This window comes from Carcharodon carcharias, chromosome 8 (assembly GCF_017639515.1).
Source record: "Carcharodon carcharias isolate sCarCar2 chromosome 8, sCarCar2.pri, whole genome shotgun sequence".
Taxonomy (NCBI): Eukaryota; Metazoa; Chordata; class Chondrichthyes; order Lamniformes; family Lamnidae; genus Carcharodon; species Carcharodon carcharias.
In genome coordinates, this window is record NC_054474.1 from 127578105 (window position 1) to 127603359 (window position 25255).

The window sequence follows — 25255 nt, forward strand, 5'->3', positions numbered from 1 at the left end:
AAATACAAGTCAAATATCCTTTACCCGTATCCCCGAAAACCGAACATCCAAAAATCGAACTCTTTTTGAATGGCTATGCAGTTAATTTGTATGTTAATAAGGCAATGTAATGCTATGTTACAGGAGTAATTAAGTCTTAACAGGTAAGAAGTAGGGTGTGTGAGAGTTGGCAAATGGAGAAACAACCTAGTATTTGTAGACTATGGCTGGGATTTTGTTCCCCCGTTTGCAACGGGCGCATAGCAGGCGGGAGCGGCAAATATGGCGGAGGGCTAAAAATCGGTTTTATGTCGCCGTGAAACCAGCTTGTGATCGTCCGCTCCATCCAACAATGGTAGGCCATGTTTCCCGCCGTGGCACGTCAGGTATGTCATTTTAATACATTTGCATCTCATTATAAGCCCTGCTTGCTGGAATTATTCCCCCTACGCTGGATCACCAGATCAGGTTGGCATGCAATTTGAATGACATGTTTCACAACAGGATATAAGTGACGTGCACCTGGGGACCTGCACATCACTCATGACTTCGAGGTTAGTTTGGCTACATGTATTGTGCAGCGCTTGTGGTAATCAGTGCCAAGCTTCGCAGGCAACACCACATTGCTTCCAGCAGGGTGACCCGATCAAGTCTCTGTCTACCGGTTCAGCTGTAAGGCGGGGGGTGGCTTTTAATGGACTGCAGGGCTAGGCCCGTACTGGGGAACGGGGGAAAGTAGCCTCAGACAGGAGAAGGGGCTGCAGAGCTGGGGCTTACTAGGGATTGTGAATGGGAAAGGTTACACTTAGACACATGATTGAGGGGAGAGTGAGTGGGGGTATATGTTGAACAGTATAAGTAGCCTCAGGATGGGGTGGGTGAGGTCTACATGGGCCATAGACACATCCACTTCAAAATTTTCATGGGCTAACAAAGGGACATGCAGCAGAAGCACGACTGGATCAATGAAAACAGGTTGGATGGGGAGCCTGAGGGAGGGAATCCTGAACATGAAGCTCCTCTGGGATGATGGGAGGGGTTTCCATACTCTCACAGGGAGGATCCAAGCTGGTCTGGCAGTGAGAGTTCTGCACCACCATCTTCCAACCTGCAGCAATGGCTCAGTGCTAAATTAAAATGAGGAGAAGCTCTGTTGGTGAGGGCTTTGCGGGCGGATTGGGAGGGCAGCTGCATACACTGGGGGCGCTGTTTACATTGGCCACAACTGAACTGTGTATTCCCAAAAGAGGAAAGAGGCAGAGCTGATACATGTTAGGAACGTTTCAATGACAGCGCAGGGAATCAGGAAAGTGAAGCAATGATGCCCATTTATGCGAGACTAATCCCATAAAGTGGCACTAACCCTCCTCAGCTCTCACGTTCCCTCCAAGTTTTGAGTCACCAGCAAACTTGGAAATATTACATTTTGTTCCTTCATCCAAATCATTGAAGTATATTGTAAATAGCTGGGGCCTAAGCACTGATCCCTGCGGTACAACACTAGCCATCACCTGCCACACTGAAAAAGACCCGTTTATCCCTACTTTGTTTCCTGTCTGCTAGCCAAATCTCAATCCTTGCTAATATTTTACCCCCAATCCCATGTGCTTTAATTTTGCACACTAACCTCTTATGTGGGACATTATCTAAAGCTTTCTAAAAATCCAAATACACCACATCTGCTCATTCTCCCTTATCTATTCTTCTAGTTATATCCTCAAAAAGCTCCAGTCGATTTGTAAAACATGATTTCCCTTTCATAAATCTATGTTGACTTTGTGTAATCCCATTGATATTTTCTAAGTATTCTGTTATCACATCCTTTATAATAGACTTGAGCATTTTCCCTGCTATTGGGAGATCATCCATTGCTGGTGGCTTTTTTTTATTCATTCGTGGGGTGTGGATGTAGCTGGCTGGGCCAGCATTTATTGCCCATCCCTAGTTGCCCTTGAGAAGGTGGAGGTGAGCTGGCTTCTTAGACCACTGCGTCCATGTAGTGTAGGTACACCCACAGAACTGTTAGGAAGGGAGTACCAGGATTTTGCCCCAATAACAGTGAAGGAACGGCAATATATTTCCAAGTCAGGATGGTGAGTGACTTGGAGGGGAAATTTCAGGTGTTGGTATTCCCATCTGTCTGCTGCCCTCGTCCTTTTAGATGGCAGTGGTCATGGGTTTGGAAGATGCTGTTGAATGAACCTTGGTGAATTCCTGCAGTGCATCTTATAGATAGTACACTACTGCTACTGTGTGTCAGTGGTGGAGGGAATGAATGTTTTTGGATGTGGTGACAATCAAGCAGGATGCTTTGTCCTGGATGGTGTCAAGCTACTCAAGTGTTGTGGGAGCTGCGTTCATCCAGGCAAGTGGGGAGTATTACATCACGCTCTTGACTTGTGCCTTGTAGATAGTGGACAAGCTTTGGGGAGTCATGTGGTGAGTTACTCATTGCAGGATTCTTAGTCTTTGACCTGCTCTTCTAGCCACAGTATTTATGTGGCTAGCTAGTTCAGTTTCTGATCAATGGTAATCCCCAGGATGTTGATAGTGGGGAATTTAGTGATGATAATGCTATTGAATATTAAGGGGGCGATGGTTGGATTCTCTCTTGTTGGAGCTGGTTGTTGCCTAACGCTTCTGTGGCGTGAATGTTACTTGGCACTTGTCAGCCCAAGCCTGAATATTGTCCACGTCTTGCTGCATTTGGACATGGACTGTTTCAGTATTTGAGGAGTCGCAATTGGTGCTGAACATTGTGCAATCATCAGCGAACATCCCCACTTCTGACCTTATGATGGAAGGAAGGTCATTGATGGAGCAGTGGAGATGGTTGGGCCGAGGACACTATCCTGAGGAATTCCTGCAGTGATGCCCTGGAGCTGAGATGACTGACCTCCAACAACCACAACCTTCTTCCTTTGTGCTGGGTATGACTCCAACCAGTGGAAAGTTTTCCTCCTGATTCTCATTGACTCCAGTTTTGCTCAGGGTCCTTGGTGCCACACTTGGTCAAATACAGCCTCGATGTCAAGGGTAGTCACTCTCACCTCGGGAGTTCAATTCTTTTGTCCATGTTTGAACCAAGGTTGTAATGAGGTCAGGAGCTGAGTGACCCTGGCGGAACCCAAACTGGGTGTCATTGAGCAGGTTATTTGCAAAGCAGATGCTGCTTGATAGCACTGTTGATGACCCCTTCCATTACTTTACTGATTATCAAGAGTAGACTGAAGGGGGTGGTGGTGGCTGGGGGTTGGGTGGTGAGGGTGCTGGTGCTGGTGGGCGGTGAGCTTAATTGGCCAGGTTGGGTTTTTCCTGCTTTTTGTGCACTCATAATTGAACCATGGTTGATCCCCTGACTTGATGGTAATGGTAGAGTGGGGGATATGCTGGGCCATGAGGTTATAGATTGTGTTCGAATATAATTCTGCTGCTGCTAATGGCTCACAGCACCTCACGGATGCTAGATCTGTTCGAAATCTACCCCATTTAGCACGGTGGTAGTGCCACACAACACGATAGAGGGTATCCTCAATGTGAAGGCGGGACTTCACCTCCACAATGACTGTGCGGTGGTCACTCCTACCGATACTGTCATGGACGGATTTATCTGTGGCAGGCAGGTTTGTGAGTATGAGGTCAAGTATGTTTTTCCCTCTTGTTGGTTCCCTCACCACCTGCCACAGACCCAGCCTAGCATCTATGTCATTTAGGACTCGGCCAGCTTGGCCAGCAGTAGTGCTACTTAGCCACTCTTGGGCATTGAAGTCCCCTGCCCGTAGTACATCCTGCACCCTTGCTACCCCCTGCCCATGCAGCAGCCTTAAACCCCTGCAGACAGAAGGTACAATGAGGCTCATGGTGCTAGCTGAGCATTTGTTGAGCAAACCATAGGGATCCTAAAGATGCGATTCCAATGCCTGGAACACTCCCGTACAGTCCCTAGAGGGTCTCATGGATCGTCATGGTTTGCTGCATGCTGCACAACCTGACACTGCAAAGTGTGGAGGACTTGGCAGATAATGAGATGGAGGAGCTGTACATCTCCTCCGATGAGGAGTAGGGCATTGAAGAGGTGAGGGTGATGAATTTGAGGAAGCCGACGCTGCAGAGGTAGAGGTCATAACGTGGGCCAAATGGGGCAGCTGTGCGTGTGAGGCCCTGATAGCCACCAGATTCCACCAGGAGGAAGGCGAGTTGCAGTGAGCATCCTCCTGGACAAGAGTCCTTCATCATCGGTCAGCATGAGCAGCAGGGCTGCTATTCCTCTCATTTTGCCCAGGCACTTCAATATGAGAGTGGATAGTTACACATCAGGTTCACATTGTCCTGATCCTTTGAAGGATGATAAACCCTCAGCAGCATGTGTCTTTGCTGAGATAAGATGCTAACTGGAGGAGGGCGTCCTGGCATCATATGTCAGAAGGTGCTGCCTCTTCAAGTGTCTCTCCAGCATCCTAGTCGCAGTGGCAGGCTACAAGAGACAGGAGCTGTCGGTCGATCCTCAATGGTCTCATAGCTGTACGCCTTCAATATGACAAGGCTCTTTAAGGAGATCCATCTGCAGCAAATGGAACTACACCCTCTGTGTAACGTTGATGGTGAATCAGATAATTCACACATGGGCAAGGCATACGCTAACGTTCCGCTGATGTGAATCCATTTAGGGATGACTCAGTTGTCTGTAGTGAATTCTTCCAAATCACACTGACATTGGCACTCTCAGTTAGGGATCTTAGGCTGCATTTATCCTCAGCTTGATATGGATGTGGACCACCTGAGCCTGATGACATCAAACACTTGCCTGCCAGACATTAAAGGGCCTCCTCTTTAATGCTGACATTGTGCCATCATGGTCAGCCCTGGCCCTTGTCAGGTCCACAATGTGCAGACACCATGAAGCTCTCGAGGGCATGGGTCATTGCTAATAAAGGGCAGATTTCAGCTTCAGTACATCCTCGCTCCTATCCCATTGCTCCCCTCCACATTGTCTAAAGCAACGTGTGCGTTTCAAGAGCCTGCTCAAAGCGTGTAATGTCTGCCAGAAATGACCATTTGGAATTAGCATCAGTGACCTCGGCGAGTGCTCAGGTGAGGGGGACACACAGTGCTACATCCCTAGTTTGTAACAAGAACCTTGTCCCCACAATAGACACGACTGCAGGGTGAGAGATGCACAAGGTTTGGTGTTTGAGCGCCAGGACAGTAATGTGGCAGAGAGGAGTTGAGCTTTGTCATCTTGATGTGGTAACATGTCCCAACTTATTGGTGAGCTTCGCAGATTACACTCTGATAGTCGAAAATGCAGTTGGCTAACTACTCTGTTCAACAAAGAGTGCAGGAGGGCGTGTCAGGAACAGCAGAACAGGAACAGCACCAGACATACCTAAAAAAAAAAAAATGAGCTGTCAGCTGGTGAAGCTCCAACACAGGACTACTTAGGTGCAATCCCACAACCAACGGATCAGATCCAAGCTCTGCAGTCCTGCCACATCCAATCGTGAATGGCGGTGGACAATTAAATAACTCACTGGAGGAGGAGGCTCCACAAATATCCCCATCCTCAATAATGGGGAACCCCAGCACATCAGTGCAAAAGATAAGGCTGACTCTTTTGTGTAAAGTGGATGATCCATTTTGGCCTCCTCTGGACGTACCCAGCATCACAGATGCCAGTCTTCAGCCAATTCGATTCATTCCATGTGATATCAAGGAATGGCTGGAGGCACTGGGTAGTGCAAAGGCAATGGGCTCTGACAATATTCTGGCAATAATACTGAAGACGTGTGCTCCAGAACTTGTTGTGCCCCTAGCTAAGCTGTTGCAGTACAGCTATAAACACTGGCATCTACCCGGCTATGTGGAAAATTTCCCAGCTATGTCCTGTACACAAACAGCAGGACAAATCCAACCCAGCCAATTACACCTCATCAGCCTACTCTCGATCATCAGTAAAGTAATGGAAGGGGTCATCAACAGTACCATCAAGCGGCACTTGCAAAGCAAATAACCTGCTCACTGACACCCAGTTTGGGTTCTGCCAGGGCCACTCAGTCCCACTCAGTCTCTGACCTCTTTGCAGCCTTGGTTCAAACATGAACAAAAGAGCTGAACTCCCAAGGTGAGGTGAGGGTGACTGCCCTTGACATCAAGGCAGCATTTGACCGAGTGTGGCATCATGGAGCCCTAGTAAAACTGGAGTCAATGGGAATCGGGGGAAAACTCTCCACTGGCTGGAGGCATACCTAGCACAAAGGATGCTTATGGTTGTTGGAGGTCAGTCATTTCAGCTCCAGGACATCATTGCAAAAGTTCCTCAGGGTAGTGCCCTCGGCCCAACCATCTTCAGCTGCTTCATCAATGACCTTCCTTCCATCATAAGGTCAGAAGTGAGAATGTTCGCCGATGATTGCACAATGTTCAGCACCATTCACGACTCCTCAGATACTGAAGCAACCCATGTCCAAATGCAGCAAGACGTGGACAGTATCCAGGCTTGGGCTGACAAATGCCAAGTAACATTTGTGCCACACATCTGCAAGGCAATGACCATCTCCAACAAGAGAGAATTTAACCATCACCCCTTGATGTTCAATGGCATTACCATCATGGAATCCCCCACCACCAACATTCTTGGGGTTACCATTGACCAGAAGCTGAACTGGACTAGCCATATAAATACTGTGGCTACGAGAGCAGGTCAGAGGCTAGGAATCCTTGATGAATAACTCACCTCCTGATTCCCCAGAGCCTGTTCACCATCTATAAGGCACAAGTCAGGAGTGTGATGGAATACTCCTCACTTGCCTAGATGAGTACAGCACCCCCAACACTCAAGAAGCTTGACACCATCCAGGACAAAGCAGCCCACTTGATTGGCACCACATCCGCAAATATTCATCCCTCCACCACTGATGCACAGCAGTAGCAATGTGTACCATCTACAAGATTCACTGCAGGAATTCACCAAGCCCCCTTAGACAGCACCTTCCAACCCCACAACCACTACCAAATAGAAGGACAAGGCAGCAGATAGAACACCACCACTTGGAAGTTCCCCTCCAAGTTACTTACCATCCTGACTTGGAAATATATCGCTGCTCCTTCACTGTCACTGGGGCAAAATCCTGGAACTCCCTCCCTAACAGCACTGTGGGTGTACCTACACCACATGGACTGCAGTAGTTCAAGAAGGCAGCTCACCACCACCTTCTCATGGTCAACTAGGGGTGAGCAATAAATGTTGACCCAGCCTGGGAAGCCCACATCACATGAATAAATTAAAAAAAAAAGCACACTCAGGCTCTGAGTATGGGCTGATAGCATGAAAACCCTGCTGAGAGACAGAGAGCACATGGAGTTGGACAATATATGACCCTTCTTCATGTGTAAACACATCTGTCTTTGTATACTGCACTTTCACCTTTCAAAAATGCAGCCAAGATAGGAGAACACCTCTGCCTCAATCTTACACAGCCAAGAATAAACATGTTATGGCCCTGCAAAGTATGTGAACGAGGTTTCTTCCACGGTATACTCAACATTAAGATCGAGGCATCACTGATATCAAGAATGATGTGCGAAAGGGGCACATGCTGTGTGGATATAGAAGCAGACTACTTTGACAAGAAATCCTTGACAGCAACATGTGCAACAAGTGGGGGAGGGACCATGGTATTACACTTAATTGACAGCAACACAGCTCATCATAACAAAGAGATATACACAAGTGATGTGGAATGGGTGCGATTCTGTTTATAGTTGCGAACGTTGCGTACATGTTGTGAACACCTGTGCCACTGTTATGCTCCTATCATTTTCTTGATTCTCTAATCCTACTGCTCTACACCTGAGTGCATCCCTGACATCCAGAGCAGAAGTGGAGGCAGCCTGCTGACTGCTACGCCCTTTTGACCGTGATGACTTCAGCGGGCATCCTCTGGAGGGCCCCGGCCTGCTTTGGGTGTTTTGCTGTGGGGCAGGAGCACCTTCCTTGGCCTGAGGAGTTGGAGGTGATGGGGTCACAGAAAGAGGGGATTGGGATTGGTTAGACACTACTGCAGTCACCTGCATGGATGGCCCCGGGGTGTCCAGCTGTTGGTCCTCTTCCCTATGGCTGCCCGAGGACCCCTGCTGACTTCTCAAGGGTAAGAGGCAGCTGGAGTGAGATTGAGTTGCCCTGCTCCTCTTTCTTGTTGACACTGATGAATGCCACCAATGAAGTGCAGTTCCTGCAGCAGTGCAGGACCAATGTTCTGGAGGCTGTCATCCTGCCAGTGTTGACTTTGGTGTCTCGGTGCGATCACCTCAGTCTGAAAGTGGATGGGCTCCTTCATCGTACGTTGCAATCTGAAGAATGCAGCTGACATCCCTTCTTGATATTCTCTTGCTTGTCTTTGCAGCTCAAAATTGATTTGGGATTGAGTCCAGAGGCTTGCCATCTGACTTGGACTGAACTGAATCGTGGCCTCCAGGAGTCCTCTGAGTGCCGGCGACCTCGCATGTCCCTGCCTCTGCCTGTTGTTGACCATATTGTGTGCTGTGCTTACCAGATTGTGACCCTGAGTCTGTCTTAGATCTAGGTCCCATTGAGGTATGAGTCTCTGCAATGGAGGGTGAGCGCTGTGATGGGCCTTCACAGTTGCTGTGTTCTGGTTCCTCATCCGAGGTATCCTCAGGGCTGGAGCTGAAGGCCTGGCTGGCTGACGGTGTCTGGCACTTGGCAGAAGTGCCTATGAAAGGAGATATAATTAGGGCAGCCAAGTGAAAAACAGGAGGTTGTACTCACAGTAGCATGGGCTGATAGTTGATCCAGAGCAGGATCCTCATATGGGTGTTCGCCACCGACCTCACCATCGCTGTAGGCACGGTCTGTGTCCTCTCCAGTCAGCTCGATGGCCCTGTTCTCGAACTCCTTGAGGAGCTTGAGTTCCGGCACTCCATCCCGATCTGGGACGTCTCCCTGCAATTGTGCACAATCTTCTCCTGCATAAAAACGGATGGAGAGAGTGCGGCCAAGACACATGCAAGACAGATGAGAAGGATGCCTGAGTGGTGAGTGACGTCATGGACAGGGTGAGGATATGATCTGCAGAGGAGATCAAGGTGTGTCGGAGAGTGAGTGGTGATGTCCATTGAACTGGAAGTGAGTGAGATCCTTGTGAATGCCTGATGGGCTTGTGAGTGTGAGTTGAGAGTGATGAGATGGTTGACTGCCGTGGCAGCACAGATGAGATCATTCATCCCCTTTCTACACTGGATGGCTGACCTCTTCAATGGCACTGACCACTGTTGCCACCGCCTCCCAAGGTTTTGTGGCAAGATTGATGGACCTCCTGGGGCCAGAGAGGGGGTAGAGGGCATTGTGTGGGCCTGCACGGTTTCCAAAAGGCATTCCACTGAGGCATCACAAAAATGATGATGCCGTTTCCTTGGCTTTTGGGCTCATGTCTTGAGTGAAGCAGCCCTGTGCTGCAGACATTGAGAACTGTGTGCGCAGCTACACTTAAATATGGCGCTTAGAGTGAGAAAGAGGTGAGGTCACTGAGTGGTGGATGATTCAGAGGCTACCCACCAGCGATACGGCATGTTTCCCATGCCTGTATAATTAATGAGGTGGGAAGCAGACGATATAACATGTAAACCACCCATTACGGCTGATGGGAAAAACGTTGATTTTTATGCCCGCTGCTGCATTTAGTGCAATTCAGGGAAAACACCGCCCTACAGCTAGCCAAGTCTAGGCCTATTGTAATGTAAATGGATCTAGGCCTACCATAAATACAGTAGATCTGAAAACCGAAAATATCTGAATATTGAAGCATAGTCGGCCCCAAGGGTTTCGGATAAAGGACACTCGAACTGTACGTTTCGCTTCTCCTCTAATGTTTAATTTTTAAGTGTGGTTTCCCAATAAATATTTCCTAGATGTATTCTCATTGCTTCATAATCTACTTTTCTGAAACCCATTATCTTATTGTTTATTTTAACTTTGACATTATTGAATTCAGCAGTATAATGATTGTAGCGCCTTATCAACTGACTAGCTGTGCCAGATTATTGCACACTAATCCCCAGTACAGCCTCTGCTCTGGTACTCTGTTTCACTTGTGTGAGAGAATCACCTATAGCAGTCTCAGTAATTCTGTTGGTTTTCACAAACTTCCCTTTAATTGCCCCTGATCTGTCCATTGAACCCATGTGATGTTGAAATACTTGAAAATAAATACATGTCATCCTGTCTCCGTGTCTAAACAGCTGTCATCTGTGATAACATTTTCAACTCGTTGCCTTCATAATCACTTAGTTTTGGGAACATAGGTGCAGGAGTCTGCCATTCAGTCTGTTCCACCATTCAGTTAGATCAGGGCTGATCTGCATCTGAGCTCCAACTACCTACCTTGGTTCTGCATTGTATCCATTGTTGCTTCAACTGTATCCTACTGCTGTATTATTCCTGATTAGTAAAGCAACTTCTGCAATCTTTTTAGATCGGCCACCTCCCTTAGATCCAGCTCTTATCTGCCTGCTGCCAACTATTCATGTGAAAGGTTAGCTGTACTGGAGAGGAGCTGCAAATGGTTAAGGCGCAAGAAAAGTTAAAGCCAGTGGTCTTCAGCAAGATTTTCATTTCAACCACATAAATGTTGATTCAGCTCACAAAACTAGTTTTAGTAACACCTTGGGCATTACCAGCAGCATTTCTGGAATTATTCAAAATTTTAACTAAGGCATTCAAGCAATCCGTACATGCGGACAGAAAGTTAAAAGCTTTTATCCTTTATATTTTTTTGCTTCTCAGACTTAACATCTCAGATCACTCCCATAGGTGAGCTTTTTCTCCCTGTCACCTGGAATGCACATTTTCCTGTAAAGTATGTAGCAAGTCCAGCAATAGAACTGAAAACTTCTCATCACATTGGCTAACTGCACTCAAAGTTACAACAAGAGCATCCTCCCAACCTATTTCATCTAACCCTACCAGTATATCCGTCTATTCCTTCTGCCTTCATGTGTGAATATCTAACTATCCCTTAAGTGCATCAATGCTAGTCACTACAACTACTCCATGTAATAGTGTGTTCCAGATTCTAACTAGCCTCTGGGTAAAAATGTTTCCCCTGAATTTTTTTATTGGATTTATTGGTGGCTACCTTGTATTTATGACCACTAGTTTTACACTTGCCTTTAAATCCCTTAATCGTTTTAAAGACCTCTATTTGGTCATCTGTCAGGCTTCTCTTTTCTAGAGAAAAGCACCCCAGCCTGTTCATTCTTCCTTGATAGTTCTAGCCTTTCCTGGTAGTTATGCACTGTAGGAAGTTACTGGCTTAACAACCCCTCCTCAAATTGAAAGAAAAGATTGGAAGAAAACTCACAATTATTATATCTGCTTTGTGAGCTTGCAGTATAAATAGGACTAAACACAAACATGAATATTCATGTGGCAGTTATTTGCTGACCACCCATGGGGGCTCTCTGGCCTGTGGTGTTTCAGATAGGCTAAACAATATTTATAAGAAAGGTGAAGATACACTTTTCAAAAAATGACCAGGATAAATAGAATGTTATTGTTTTCATACCTTGAAATTCTTCCTTAGGAAAACTTCATTTCTGATTAACAGTTTTGACAGGTATCCACCTTAATGCCAGCTGATCAAGTACCTAGCTAGAGGCCTGTTTTCTGAAACTATTCTATCAAAACAAACTAGGTCATTTTCTGTGAGTGTACCTGGTTTACTGTGGCAGATACATCATAGGTGCAGAAATACTTCATTTATGTTATAGGTCTCATCAGCAGTTCCAGGGCCAAAATGTAAGTATTCAGACATTAAATAAAAATAAGCACAAATGGGCAAAAAGAGGACATTAAAAATTGTCATCTTTTAAACTTTCTGTTAAGTGCAAACCAGTGATTAGAACAATACTAAATAAATTTGTGTACATCAGACAGCAGATATTTGCTACCTGATGGACTATGTTACAAAATTACCCTCTTTTCCATTAGTTTATTATTACTTTTCTCATTTCAGTTTCTTTCAGCCTTTCAGTTTCATTGTGTTGTGAGCTGGGGAAGTAATTTGTTATTGGAATAATTTAGAAATTTATGCATTTTACTGTTGTCTATGAAGTGCATGCCATAGTATTAATATCAGCCTCTGTTTGCAAGTTGTGTAGCTTGTACTGGATTTGGGAATTGATGTTCAAAAATGACTGAGATACCAGTCAATAGGAATTCAGCAGCTTTGAGCTTACCCATATCTAGAGTGAAGTGCTAGGCAGCTGAGGAGATAATTAGTATTTAGTGAAGAATATTGCTTTTAATCCCACTTTGGAACTCCAGACAGACACTAAACATCAAAGTCTAAGGCTTTTTGTTTTTTCGATGCGGCCATCTTCTTCACTTTCAGGGCTATACCTTGAGTGCAGCAGTCCTGTGCTGCAGACATTGGGAACTGTGCATGCAGCTGCAGTTTAAATACGGTGCCCAGACTGACAAAGAGGTGAGGTCATGGAGTGGCAGGTGATTCAGAGGCTGCCTACCAGTGATATGGCATCTTTCCTGTGTTTGCATAATTAATGGGGTGGGAAGTGGACGATACGGCGTGTAAACCCGCCTTAGCAGCTATTGTAATGTAAGTAGGTCTAGGCCTACCAGAAATACTTGGAAGAGAAAAAATGCAGATTTTTAGAGCAGCTCATTCTGAAACAAGCCAGAGAACAGGTTATATTAGATTTGGCATTGTGTAATGTGACAGGATTAATTAATGACCTCAGAGTAAAGGCACCCCTAGGTAGCAGCAACCTCAGTATGATTGAATTTTACATCCAGTTTGAAGGGGAGAATAGTGGGTCCAAGAATAGAATTTTAAACTTAAATAAGGGCAACTATGTGGTCATGAAAGCTGAGCTAACTGAAGTTCACTTCACTAGGATACTAGGCTAGGGGATAGATCGCTTGGGAAATGCTGGCAGACGTTTAAGGGGATATTTCAGAATACTCAGAATAAGTATATTCCCATTATATAAAGAAGAATTCTAAAGGGAGGACCCACTATCTGTGGTTAACTAAAGAAATTAAGGTAAGTATGAAATTTAAGGAAAAAACATAACTGTGCAAAGATGATTGGCAGGTCAGATGATTGGACAGAATATAAAGTACGGCTGAGAATGATGAAAAGGTCAATCAGGAGAAAGAAATTAGAGTATGAGAGGAAGCTAGCTAGAAATGTAAAAATGGATAGCAAGAGTTTCTATAGGTATTTAAAAAGGAAAAAAGTAAGTAAAGTCCTCCAGAGAGTGACAGCGGTGAATTAATAGTCGATAATAAGGAAATGGCAGATGAAATGAACAAATATTTTGTTTCTGTCTTCACTATGGGGGCTACAAAAAACATTCCAATAATAGCTGTAAATCAAGAGGTGGAAGGGAGAGGGGAATTTAGTGAAACTGCAATCACCAGGGAAACGATACTGAGCAAACTGATGGAGCTGAGGTTTAACAGGTCTCTGGGTCCTGACGGACTTCATCCGTGGGTTTACAAAGAGGTGGCTAATGAGGTAGTAGATGCGTTGGAGTTAGTTTTCCAAAATCTGCTAGATTCGGGAAAGGTTCCATCAGACTGGAAAGTAGCAAATATTACCCCTCTGTTCAAGGAGAGAAGGAGGCAGAAAACAAGAAACTATAGGCCAGTTAGCTTGATATCTGTCATGGGGAAGGTGATAGAATCGGTATCTAAGGAGGTTATTGCTGGGTACTTCGAGAAACTCAAGGTAATCAGGAAGAGTCAGCATGGTTTTGTGAAAGGGAAACCACGATTAACCAATTTATTGGAGTTCTTTGAAAGGGTATCCTACACTGTGGATAAAGGGGAGCCTGTAGACGTGCTGTACTTGGATTTCCAGAAGGCATTTGATAAGGTGCCACATCAAAGGTTATTGCGGAAAATAAAAGCTCATGATGTGGGCAGTAGCATATTAGCCTGGATAGAAGACTGGCTGGCTGGCAGAACTGATTGGCAGGATGTGATGAGTGGAGTCCCGCAGGGATCTGTGTTGGGGCCTCAACTTTTTACAATTTATATCAATGACTTAGATGAGGGGAGTGAAGGCATCGTAGCTAAATGACACAAAGATAGGTAGGGAAGTATGTTGTAAAGAGGACATAAGGAGAATATAGATAGGTTAAGAGTGGGAAAAAATCTGGGAAGTGAAGTATAATGTAGAAAAATGTGAAGTTGTTCACTTTAGCAGGAAGAATAAAATAGCAGAGTATTACTTAAACAGAGAATGGCTGCAGAATTCCAAGGCGCAGAGGAATCTAGGTGTTCTAGTGCATGAGTCACAGAAAGTTAGTTAGCTGATGCAGCAGGTAATTCAGAAGGCTAATGGAATTCAATCCTTTATTATGAACATAAAAGTAAGGATGTTATGCTTCAGTTGCTCAGGGCATTGGTGAGATTATATCTTGAATATTGTGTGCAGCTTTGGTCTCTTTATTTAAGGAAGGATGTAAATGTGTTGGAGATGGTTCAGAGGAGGTTTACTAGATTGATATCTGGAATGAGCGGTTTGTCTTATGAGGAAAGATTAGACAGACTGGGCTTGTTTCCACTGCAGTTTAGAGGAGCGAGGGGGTGGCTTGGTTGAACGATATTGACAAGGTGGACATGGAAAGGATGTTTCTTGTTGTGGGTGAGTCCAGAACTAGGGGGGCACTGTTTTAAAATTAGGGGTCACCTTTTTAGGTCATAGATGAGGTGAATTTTTTTTTGTCAATGGATTGTGCGACTTTGGAATTCTCTGCCTCCAAAGGCTGTGGAGGTAGGGCCATTGACTAATTTAAAAATAGAGGTAGGTAGGTTCTTGTTATGTAAGGGAATCAAAGGTTAACGGAGGTAAATGGGAACGTGGAATTCAAAACATAAACAGATCAGCTACAATCTTATTGAATGGCAGAGCAGGCTTGAGGGGCTCCTATTTTATGGGCCGAATTTTGCCGTCGGCAAGCAGGGGGCGGGGCCCGCTTGCCGACGCGTAAAATGTCGCGGGATGACATCGGGGGAACCCCCAACGCCATCCTGCCCCATTTAAATTTTCAGGAAGGCGGGGGCACAGCCAAATCAGCTACAGGCCCGCCGACCTGCCAATGGCCAATTGAGGCCATTGACAGGATCATTGAAACAATTAAAGGACCTGCCTGTCCAACCTTAAGATTGGCGAGCAGGCCAGGAGCCCCGGCGGGAATAGAAAAAACCTGAAACCTCATCTACCGGCGGGATGAGTTTTCATGTAGGGATTTAAAAAGTTTAATAAAGTTTTAGTGTAATTAATGAACATGTCCCACCTCATATGTCATTGTCACATGACGGGGACATGTTAAAGATTTTTTTTCTATCTTTAACGTTTTTATAAGTGTCAGCAATCTCCCTGAGGCAGCACCTAGCCTCAGGGAAATGTGTGCTTTTTCATGCGCATGCGGTTGGGGAATCCCCCCGCCCGCACAGGAAACACATAGTGCTTCCCAGCAGACGCCCATGTAACTTGATGGCGGGGCCCGCTTCTCTGGCAGGGATTGGCTCCCTACTGCTGAAGATTGGGTCAGGCCTGCCCGCCTGGCAGGCAGAAAATTCTGCCCCATATGTTCATATGTTTGAATGGAGAAAAAGCAAGAGAGTAGAATTAAGTAGGTTGCTCTTCGAAAGAGCCAGTACTGATTCAATGGGCCATAGGGCCTCCTTGTGTGCTGCACTATTTTATGGTTCTGTCATTCTATAATTTTATATTAATAGTTTAAAAAATACATTGAATATACCCCCAGTTAATGTGAATTTGGATATTTCTGGGCGAAAAACAACAATTTTAAATATGAGAATATTTGGATCAAGGCTGTAACAATCTTGCTGACTCTTCATTGCAGTACTGAGGGACCACTGCTCTGTCCTTCAGATGAGACATTAAATTGAGGCCCTGTGTGACTTCGCAGATGGATGTAAAGGATCCCACAGAACTATGTTGAAGAAGAGAAGAGCAGTGTCTGCCAATAGGCCAATATCTTAATCATCATCTAAAACCGATTATTTGGTCATTATCACATGGCTGTTTGAGAAACCATGCTCTAGGCAAATTGGCTGCAACATTTCCTGCTTTGCAACAGTGACTATTCTTCTAAAGCATGAATTTAGCTGTAAAATGCTTTGGGAGGTTCTGAAGTTCTCATACGTGCTATATGATTGCAAGTTATACTATTCTTTTAGTGTTTTTTGGGGTTTGGTAATGGCGTAAACCACTTGGAATTGTTTTTGTGGTTTTTGTCTTATTACTGCATTCCTGGGAATCATGGGCTTTCTGTAGAGTGATCAACAGGAAAAATATGTTCTCTCTGATGGTTTTCACATTTTTCAAAAGGCATTTTTCACACCATTTTTGCATTTGCCAGTTCTGTTTCTGTGTAGTCTCACGGTGTGCATGCAATTTACCAGCCAAGTGATGGGCACTTGTGAAGTTTAATACATGCAACCCCTCCACCCTCCTTCATTACCTCTCTCCTGTGGTCTAGCTCTGTGGCACTGCCCTAAAGTATTTTCACTCCCACATGTTCCAAGGTAATCAACATGTCACTGGTAATGTCTTTTCATAGTCACATCATGTGTGCTGCAAGGCTTCATCTATTCCCCCATGCTGCCACTAGGTCACACCATTTATAAGGAATGCATCAGGCTCATGTATGCTGACAATTAAACCAACTTTAGCTCTCTGTCATTACTTTGACTCTTCAACCACCACTCTGCTTTCCATCTGCTTAACTGATATCAAGCCTCTAATGAACAACAATCTCCTTCAATTCAATGTTAACTTTGGTTCCTGTTTAAACCTGGGATTAAGCACAGTCTTGATGCCTCGTTTGACTTTAATCTGAGCTTCAAACCCAACATCCTTGCTGCCAGTACTGTAACATCTGGTTGTACCTCACTGCCATGGCATGCTTAAAGTCCTATATGGCAGAGAAGTAGACCGTTTGGCCCATAGAACAATCCAGTCAGACCTATTCTCCTGCTTTATCCCTGTAGCCCTTGTCAGGATCTCTGTCGAGACAAGTAACTCTTTTAAAAAAAAAAGAGATCCGAAATCCCATTTATTTACTGAAAGAATGAAGCTACGAGATTCCTCAGTTTAAAACAAAAGGAATTTTTACTATACAGGAGTCAAACAAAACAAACACTAAATACTATCTTCAGTAAGCACCTGTTCTCTAAAACCCAGAATCAGCACAAGCTAAAGACGAATGAATAGACAAATTGGGGTTGATTATAAGCTATAAATTACACGTTAAATGGCAGATACCACTAGGACATATCTTATGAATTGGCTTGGCAGTCCAGTCAGCATATATGTCATCAATCTCAGTCCCAAAGCCCTTCAAAACTCTGTCTTCCTCAGAAAAAAATTCAGCTCCACCTGTTCAAGAATTTAGCCTGATCCCCAACTGACAGCAGCGCACAACCAACCCAAGTTCCACAGGCAAAGTCTTCACCAAAATGGCAGACGTCTGCAGTACATCCTCAGCTCTACTTATAATGGCCTTGATGGCGGAGATCCACTAATGTTATCTTCAAGTAACAGAAACAGCAGCAGCTACTGTGTATTTGCCTATTCCCAGCTCCTGGACACAGCCTCCATCTTCTTCAGACTGCCTGTGATGTATCACTAGGATCATTATCTGGGCCCTGATGGCTCTGTGTCCTTTTTTATGTGATTTCAGCCAACTTAGGCCGCCCCAGAAGTTTTGATTTCCAATCTCAGTTTCAGTCTTAGTTTCCTTGGAAACTGGAAGAGTTGATTTCCTTTCTCAGTTTCTCTTTTCAGTTGGGGTCTGTCTCAAAAAATACAAGTTTTGAAACCATGGATTCCATCACACTCTGCAAATTTATTTCCTTCAAGTACCCATCCAATTTTCATGTCCTGTCTCTGGTTCCAGTATCCTTGTGGGCAGCAACTACCACGTCATTACCATTTGCTGCATAAAAGAAAGTTCTTCCTCACATTCCCCCTGCATCTCTGGCGCATAACCTTAAATCTGTGTTCCCTAGTCTTGGTACCATCAGCTAATGCAAACAGTTTTTTTCTTGTCTCCCTTATCCACTCCTATTATAGTCTTGTAGACCTCTATCAAACCCCCCCTCGATCTTTTTTTCTCCAAGGGAAACAACTTGATCTTCTCCAATTTAATCTGTAGCTAAAATCCCCCATTGCTGTAACCATTCTGGCAAATCTCTTCTGCTCCCTTTCAAGGCCTCTCACATCATTCCTTATATTTGATGTAATATATTTTATGTTACATTTTATATATGTTTCATGTTCACACTTAAATTGGTAATGGAAAACAAGGAAGCTCATTGATCATGTATTTTGTGTCATCTCCACTGTAGAAGACTTGGAAAACTTTCCAAAGACACTTAAAAATCAAGAGGTAAAGGGATGGAGGAACTTAAAACAATCAACATCTCCAGGGAAAAGGTGCTGGGAAAACTATTAGACCTAAAGGCTGACAACTCCTAGGACCAGATGGCTTGCATCGTAGGGTCTTAAAAGAAATGGCTACAGATGAGCACTTGAATGTGCTGTAAAACTCTAAGGGGAGAATTTTCTTCCCGTTGGGGGAGTTGGGCAAGAGCGGATGTGCAGCCAATTGCCACCGTTTTACGTGGGCAGGCCAATTAAGGGCTGCCCAGCGTGACATGTGCCCAGAAGCGCTCCCTGTGCGGGCTACGGGAGGGGTTGCCTGAGCCGGGGAGTGTGCTCTTTTGCGTGCATGCGCATGAAAGAGTGCAGAAATCTCCCTGAGGCACAGAGCTGCCTCAGGGAGATTAGTACTTAAAATTTTAATAAAGGAAAAAAAAACTTAAGACATGTCCCCTCATGTGAAAGTGTCACATGAGCTGAGATATGTCTATGAATGTTATTAAAAAATTTTATAAAATTTAAATACCTTCATGAAACCTCACCATGCCCGTGGATGAGGTTCCAATGATAACTGCGAAGGCCGCCTGGGTTCTTTGCTTGCCTGCCAACCTTAAGGTTGGACGGGAATCTCAGTTTACTATTTTAATTGATATTTAAATGGCCTTAATAGGCCTTTGACAGTTCGGCGGGCACACACCCGAGTCAGCTGCATGCCTGCCAAACCGAAAATCTGAATGACGCATGGTGATGTTGGGATGCATGCCCATGTCATTGCGCGTCATTTTACACGTCGGCGAATGGGTCCCGCCCCCGCTCACCACCTGAAAAATTGAATGACGGAGCAAGCCCAAAACGTTGAGTGGTGTACTCCTGCTCCTAAGCTCTATTTTTGACACAAGAACAATGTTTCCTCCTGCCGTGTGTTTTACCGTTCACAAATAGCACCTCAAGCAACCTAGATCTTATCCAGCAGCTGCACCAAGTCCAAATTTTCTCTCATCTATTTTGTTCATTTTCAGTGTCTCAGTAGTCACCTACAGATCAGGTTCAAGGTCCTTATTTTGTTTTATTTAATCTTTCATATGATGTGGATGTTGCTGGCAAAGCCAGCATTTGTTGCCCATCCATACGTGCTCTTGAGAAGGTGGTGGTCAGCCGCTGCCTTGAACTGCATGCAGATACACCCATCATGCTGTTAGGAAGGGATTTTGATGGAGCATTGGGGGAGGCAGGGGGTGTAGTTCAGCAATGACAATGTCATTGAATGTCAAAGGAGGTGATCACATTTTCTGTTCTTGGAGATGGTCATGGCCTGGCACTTAAGTGGCAAGTAATATTTGTGCCACACACCTTCTGAGGCCTGGATGTTGTCCAGGTCTGGCATGGGCTGTTTCAGTAACTGAGGAGTTGTGAGTGGTACTGAATACAGTGCAGTCATCAGCGAACATCCCCACTTCTTACCTTTATGATGGAGGGAAGGTCATTGAGGAAGCAGCTTGTCCACAAAGCTCTCCAAGTCCCGACTGATACTTATTTCTCCAGATTTTTCAGCCCTAAGTTTCCATTTAACTCTCCTCCCTCTTCTACCTCCGGCTGCCTTTTTGTCTTAGCCTCTTTTTGCTGTAGCTTTTGCTGCAGTCCTCAACTGTTTTGGCTCCTCTCTTTCGGCCATTCTACCCAGGCCCTCTCACTTACCACCTCTTTCCTCTTTCAAATTCATGCCAATCTTTTCCAGAACCCCATGTTTGAAGCTCTCCAATCAGGATTCTTCCCCTGCCACAGAATTTAAACAGTTCTTATCAAAATCAAAAATTCCATTTTTGTTCCTGCTCCTGCTCAACTTGACTACAGCCTTTGACACGGTTAACCACACCATCTTCTGCAATGCCTCTGCTCTCTAGTCCAGCTTGGAGGCACTGCATTTGCCATTCTATCCTTATTTATCCAGACATAGCCAGCGAATGATCATCAATAGTTCTGTTTCTGCACCTGCACCATTACCGCGGTGTTCCACAAAGACCTGTCCTTGACTTCCTCGTATTTTCTCATCTACTTGCTGCCCTTTGACGACATCATCAAAATGCAGCATCAGTTTCCACTTGTACGTTGATGACATCCAACTCTACCTCATCACCTCTTTCTTGGACTCGAACTCCAGTTCTGTCGAAGGGTCATGAGGACTCGAAACGTCAACTCTTTTCTTCTCCGCCGATGCTGCCAGACCTGCTGAGTTTTTCCAGGTAATTCTGTTTTTGTTTTTGTTTTGGATTTCCAGCATCTGCAGTTTTTTTGTTTTTATCTACCTCATCACTCCTCTCGACAACTCCTCTCTTTCAGTGTTGCTCAACTGTGTGTCAACATACAGTACTGGATGAGCAGAAATTTCCTGTAGCTAAGTATTGGGAGCACAAGCCATTGTTTTCGGTCCCTGTCACAAACTCCACTCCCTAGTCATTGACTTCATTTCTCACCCTGGCCATCATCTTTAGTGGAACCAGACTGCTTACAACCCTGGTGCCATATTTGACCCTGAGGTGAACTTCCGACTACAACTCTGTACCAAAGCTTTGACCAAGCTCTTGGTTATTTCCCCAGGTAGTTTGTTATGTGACTTGGCGTCAAATTTTGTTTGATAACATTCCTGTGAGGTGCTTGGTGCATTTTACTATGTTAAAAGCGTTATATAAAAACAAGTTCTTATTGTTCAAAAGCTTCTTTGCAACCTAACTCTTCCATCTTTCTTCAGGTCAACAACCTTAAACTTCCTTCCTCCCAGTCTCCCAATTTTTCTGTCTTTGTTGAGCACTTCAGGACATTTCATTCTGTTAAAGGTCCCACAGGTTATTTTATGAGAAATCTCTTGGTGCAGCAACTTGCCACATTGGGTTCAGATACAAGTCCTTCCTTGAGGCAGTCCCTTGGGAATTGGGGATAACTTGCTTCCATTCCAGTTCACTGGGTTCTAAGAAGGCCGACAAGTCCAATATGTGATCTACAGACTCTACCACGTGCAGGGAAGATGGTACTTGAAAAGTTGGGCAGATGAGATGTTTGGAGGTTGGTATGTTCTCTTTGACTCCCAACGAAGCCTCTTGATGTGTTCAGCGCCTTCCTGAATGAACCTTCTCTGTTTTGGTTGGTCACAAGCTAGGAGCTCCCATGAGTCGACGGGGATGTTTGACCTTTTCAAGGATGCTTTGAGGACATCCCTAAAGCATTTCCTCTGCCTTCCTGGGAGTCCCCTGCTGTGACTGAGTTCCGAGTAGTATAGTTGCTTTGGGAGCCTGGTGCCAGGCATACAAGTGACATGTCATGCCCAGCGGCGCTAGTTTTGAGTGATTCGTGCCTTGATTGTTGGCTTGGGAGAGAATGCTGCGTTTGGACCACTTTCCTTGATACTGGATTTGGAAGATCTTGTGAAGGCACCACAGGTGGTACTCTCCTGTGCTTTGAAGTGCCTGCTGCAGGGTGTTCATGTCTCTGAAGCAGAGAGGAGCTGCTGGGTAAACCATGAGCTTAGTCTTGGGTTTGAGATCTTGGTCCTTAAGTACTCTTTTCCTCAGTCAGTTGAAGGCTGAGCTGGCACATTGGAGGCGTGAGGAATTTCGTGATCTATGTCTACCTTCATTGAGAGGAGGCTCTTGAGATATGGAAAATGGTCACATTTTCCAGGACATCGCTGTTGATTTTAGTCTATTGGGAGAGGTGTTGTGCTTTGGAGCTGGTTGCAAGAGTACCTTAGTTTTCCGTGTTTATTTATTTAAAAATATTTTTTTAAATTCATTTACGGGATGTATTCATTTACTAGGCCAGCATTTATTGCCCATCCTTAGTTGCCCTTGAGAAGGTGGTGATGAGCAGCCTCTTGAACGGCTGCAGTCCATGTGGTGTAGGTACACCCACATTGCTGTTAGGAAGGGAGTTTTAGGATTTTGACCCAGCGACGGTGAAGGAACAGCGATATATTTCCAAGTCAGGATGGTGAGTGACTTGGTGAGTGACTTGGAGGGGAACTTTCAGGCGGTGGTGTTCCCATCTATCTGCTGCCCTTGTTCTTCTAGATGGTAGTGGTCGTGGGTTTGGAAGGTGCTGTCAAGGGAGCCTTGGTGAATTCCTGCAGTGCATCTTGTAGATGGGTCACACTGCTGCTACTGTGTGTTGATAGTGGAGGGAGTGAATGTTTGTGGATGTAATGCCAATCAAGTGGGCTGCTTTGTCTTGGACAGTGTCAAGATTCTTGAGTGCTGTGCGAGCTGTTCTTATCCAGGCAATTGGGGAATATTCCCTCACATTCCTGACTTGTGCCTTGTAGATGGCTCTCCCATTGGCTCAACTTGGCAAATTTCCAGACCATTGTGTGCACAGAGCCTGTTGCTTTCTAGTTGCTGAGGAATTAAGGGTGCAACATTTGCTGCTGTTATGGTAGATGCTAAATTTTAAGAATGAATGCAATAGTAACTGATAAAGAATATGCTATAAGTGCAATCCCCAATAGACTCTGGAACATTTTTTTCTTTCCTTTAATTAAGGCAAAAACTGCTTAACTAATTTCATAAATAAGATGTATCACTGTGACATTGTAAAGACAAAAGTTATGATTGCCTGTTTAAGTTGTAAAACCTATTGTCTAATTTTAGCAGTTTTCTTCATATAATAATTGCTTGTTTTTTAATATTTGAATTGTACTTAAGTATTCTAATTGGTTGATAAAAGATTTAAAGATGCCAGCTTGCATCAGTCACAGGTAATGAAATTTTGAGAATAACATATCAGTTTGACTTATATATTTAAGAACATAAGTTTGAAAAAATGAGATCAGGTTATTCAGTAATAGATAGTAGCCTGTTTGATAGGATCTGGAATACTGTCATTCAGTTTCATAGGATCCGGATTACAGTAAGCCAGTTTGATGAGACTCATCTCTTGCTCTTTGATTTTATAGTTACGGAGAGCAGTGATCATAGTGAGGGGGGGGCTTGTTGCTTGCTACTGTTTAAATTCTAGTAACATCAGAGAGATGTGGCCTGAGTGACCATCTAGACAAGGCCCTGACTGGACTGGCACATGCCAGGAACACCAAAGGGATCTGAAAACTATTCCATCCAAAGAACCCCTTCATCTCCTGCCTGCCAGACTCTCCTCTATGCAGTATCTCTGCGCCTCAGTTTAAAGGCTAAATCATCCAAGCATCTAGGGTTGATGGTCTATGAGTTGAAAATTTGTTGCCGACTCTTACTTCAGCATAATTTGTCCAAAAGCCACAAGAACCAATTCAATAAGACAACTGCCTTTGTTTTCATTGCCTGCAGTAGCAGCTGGTTATCACCAATATAAAATGTATTTTTATATTTTTAAAATGGCTCCCTCTTTAATTTTACCTGAGGGGAATTCCTTGAACTTAAATTATGTTTAACTTGACTGCTTTCTTAGATTAGATGATTATCATGCCCAAGTTTTCCTCTCTTAGTTTTACATAAAATATCCCCATAATAAACCATATAGATTCCCATTATTGTTTTAGAAACTCTCTGTGTTAATGTTTTTGGAGGGATTGATTGTAGGTTTGGCTTCACTTCAGCATTTCTGAAAACTCGGTGATCCAAGGATCTAAAAGATGATCCAGAAGAGACAGCTGTGAGATTGATGGTAGGATTTTTGAATTGAAGTACAAATCCTAAAATTGAGTCATTCAGCCTGCCATCTATCCAACTATCTTGTGATATGGGTACAGCAGAATTTGTTTTTCCTGTTCATTCTCGGCTCCTCATGTCTTCTTTTTGTACTCTTTGTAGCTTTTAAAAATTGATTAATGACTTGTTTAAGTTTAATTTAAATATGCAATGCTGTAGCAGTCTGAATACTGTATATTCAAACATGAAATGAAATTTATTTTATTGTGGTTGACAGAACAGTAGATTTATGAGGAATTTATAAGGAATTGCTCTTAAAGGCAGTAAAGTTGGTATTAATCTTTCAGCAAGTCAATATGCATTGGACTTTGCCACCCACATAATGGCTATCGATTTATGAGTTTTCACCATCTCTGCTGTCTCTTTGAAGGGTCACACAGCTTCTCGAGCGAATCAATGAGGTTGTGGAAGAGAGCAATCTGTTCGATCCTGATCGGCGAGGCCTTGAAGAAGAGCTGGAATCACTACGGCGTCATCTGGAATCAATGAACAACGACCCAAGCTCAGTGGAAAACCACTTCAACAGCAGTAAAGGTAAAGGGCACTTATTTTGGGTCCATCTTTTAGAAGTACAAAGTGAGAACTGTAGCAGGGTGGAGGAGGTAAACAAGTGAAGGTGCAAAGTCAGATGCTGCAATTAAATTGTGAGACTGCGTGTATTTAGGACCCCTGGGGGAAAAAGACAGAATAAGTGCCTTGGCAAAATGTAATGTCGCCTGCACGAAAAACAAACTAGCCCTTCTCAGATGTCTGTAAGCCATCATTTTTAACCTAATAGCCATTATGTCACAAACCCTATAATCATTTCCTTGCACATTTGAATGAATATATATTTTTTGTTACTTTAAGAACCAAACAGGTTAACACAGGGACAAAGAAACCCATATCAAAATTACCAAAGTAGGAATTGCACAGTTAGTTGTACAGTATTTTCCTTGGATTTTTCCAGGAGCTGAGGCAGAACAGTTTTATTATGAAAGTTGTAATCTTAAATTTTTGAGCTCATTTTCATGGTATCTGTTAGAGTGCTCATTTATTTCTACATTTAGATCCCCACAGGAAGAATGTAGTGTGTGTGTGAACGCTGTAAAGAGACTAAAAATGTTTATATTATCTCAATGTTTA

At 44.2% G+C, this 25255-nt stretch overlaps 1 protein-coding gene across 10 annotated transcripts in view; it reads left to right on the plus strand.

Annotated features, from left to right (window-relative positions):
• The window catches only part of abca2 (ATP-binding cassette, sub-family A (ABC1), member 2), a 592304-nt gene that overhangs the window by 200274 nt on the left and 366775 nt on the right, over window positions 1–25255 (plus strand). For all 10 annotated transcript variants that reach the window (XR_005943747.1, XM_041193236.1, XM_041193243.1 and 7 more), the window contains one exon: window positions 24501–24664. Coding sequence is in view for 9 of the 10 variants with exons in the window: in XM_041193236.1 (XP_041049170.1) it covers window positions 24501–24664 (164 nt within the window). In the remaining variant the exon portion in view is untranslated. The remainder of the gene's footprint in view (window positions 1–24500; window positions 24665–25255) is intronic.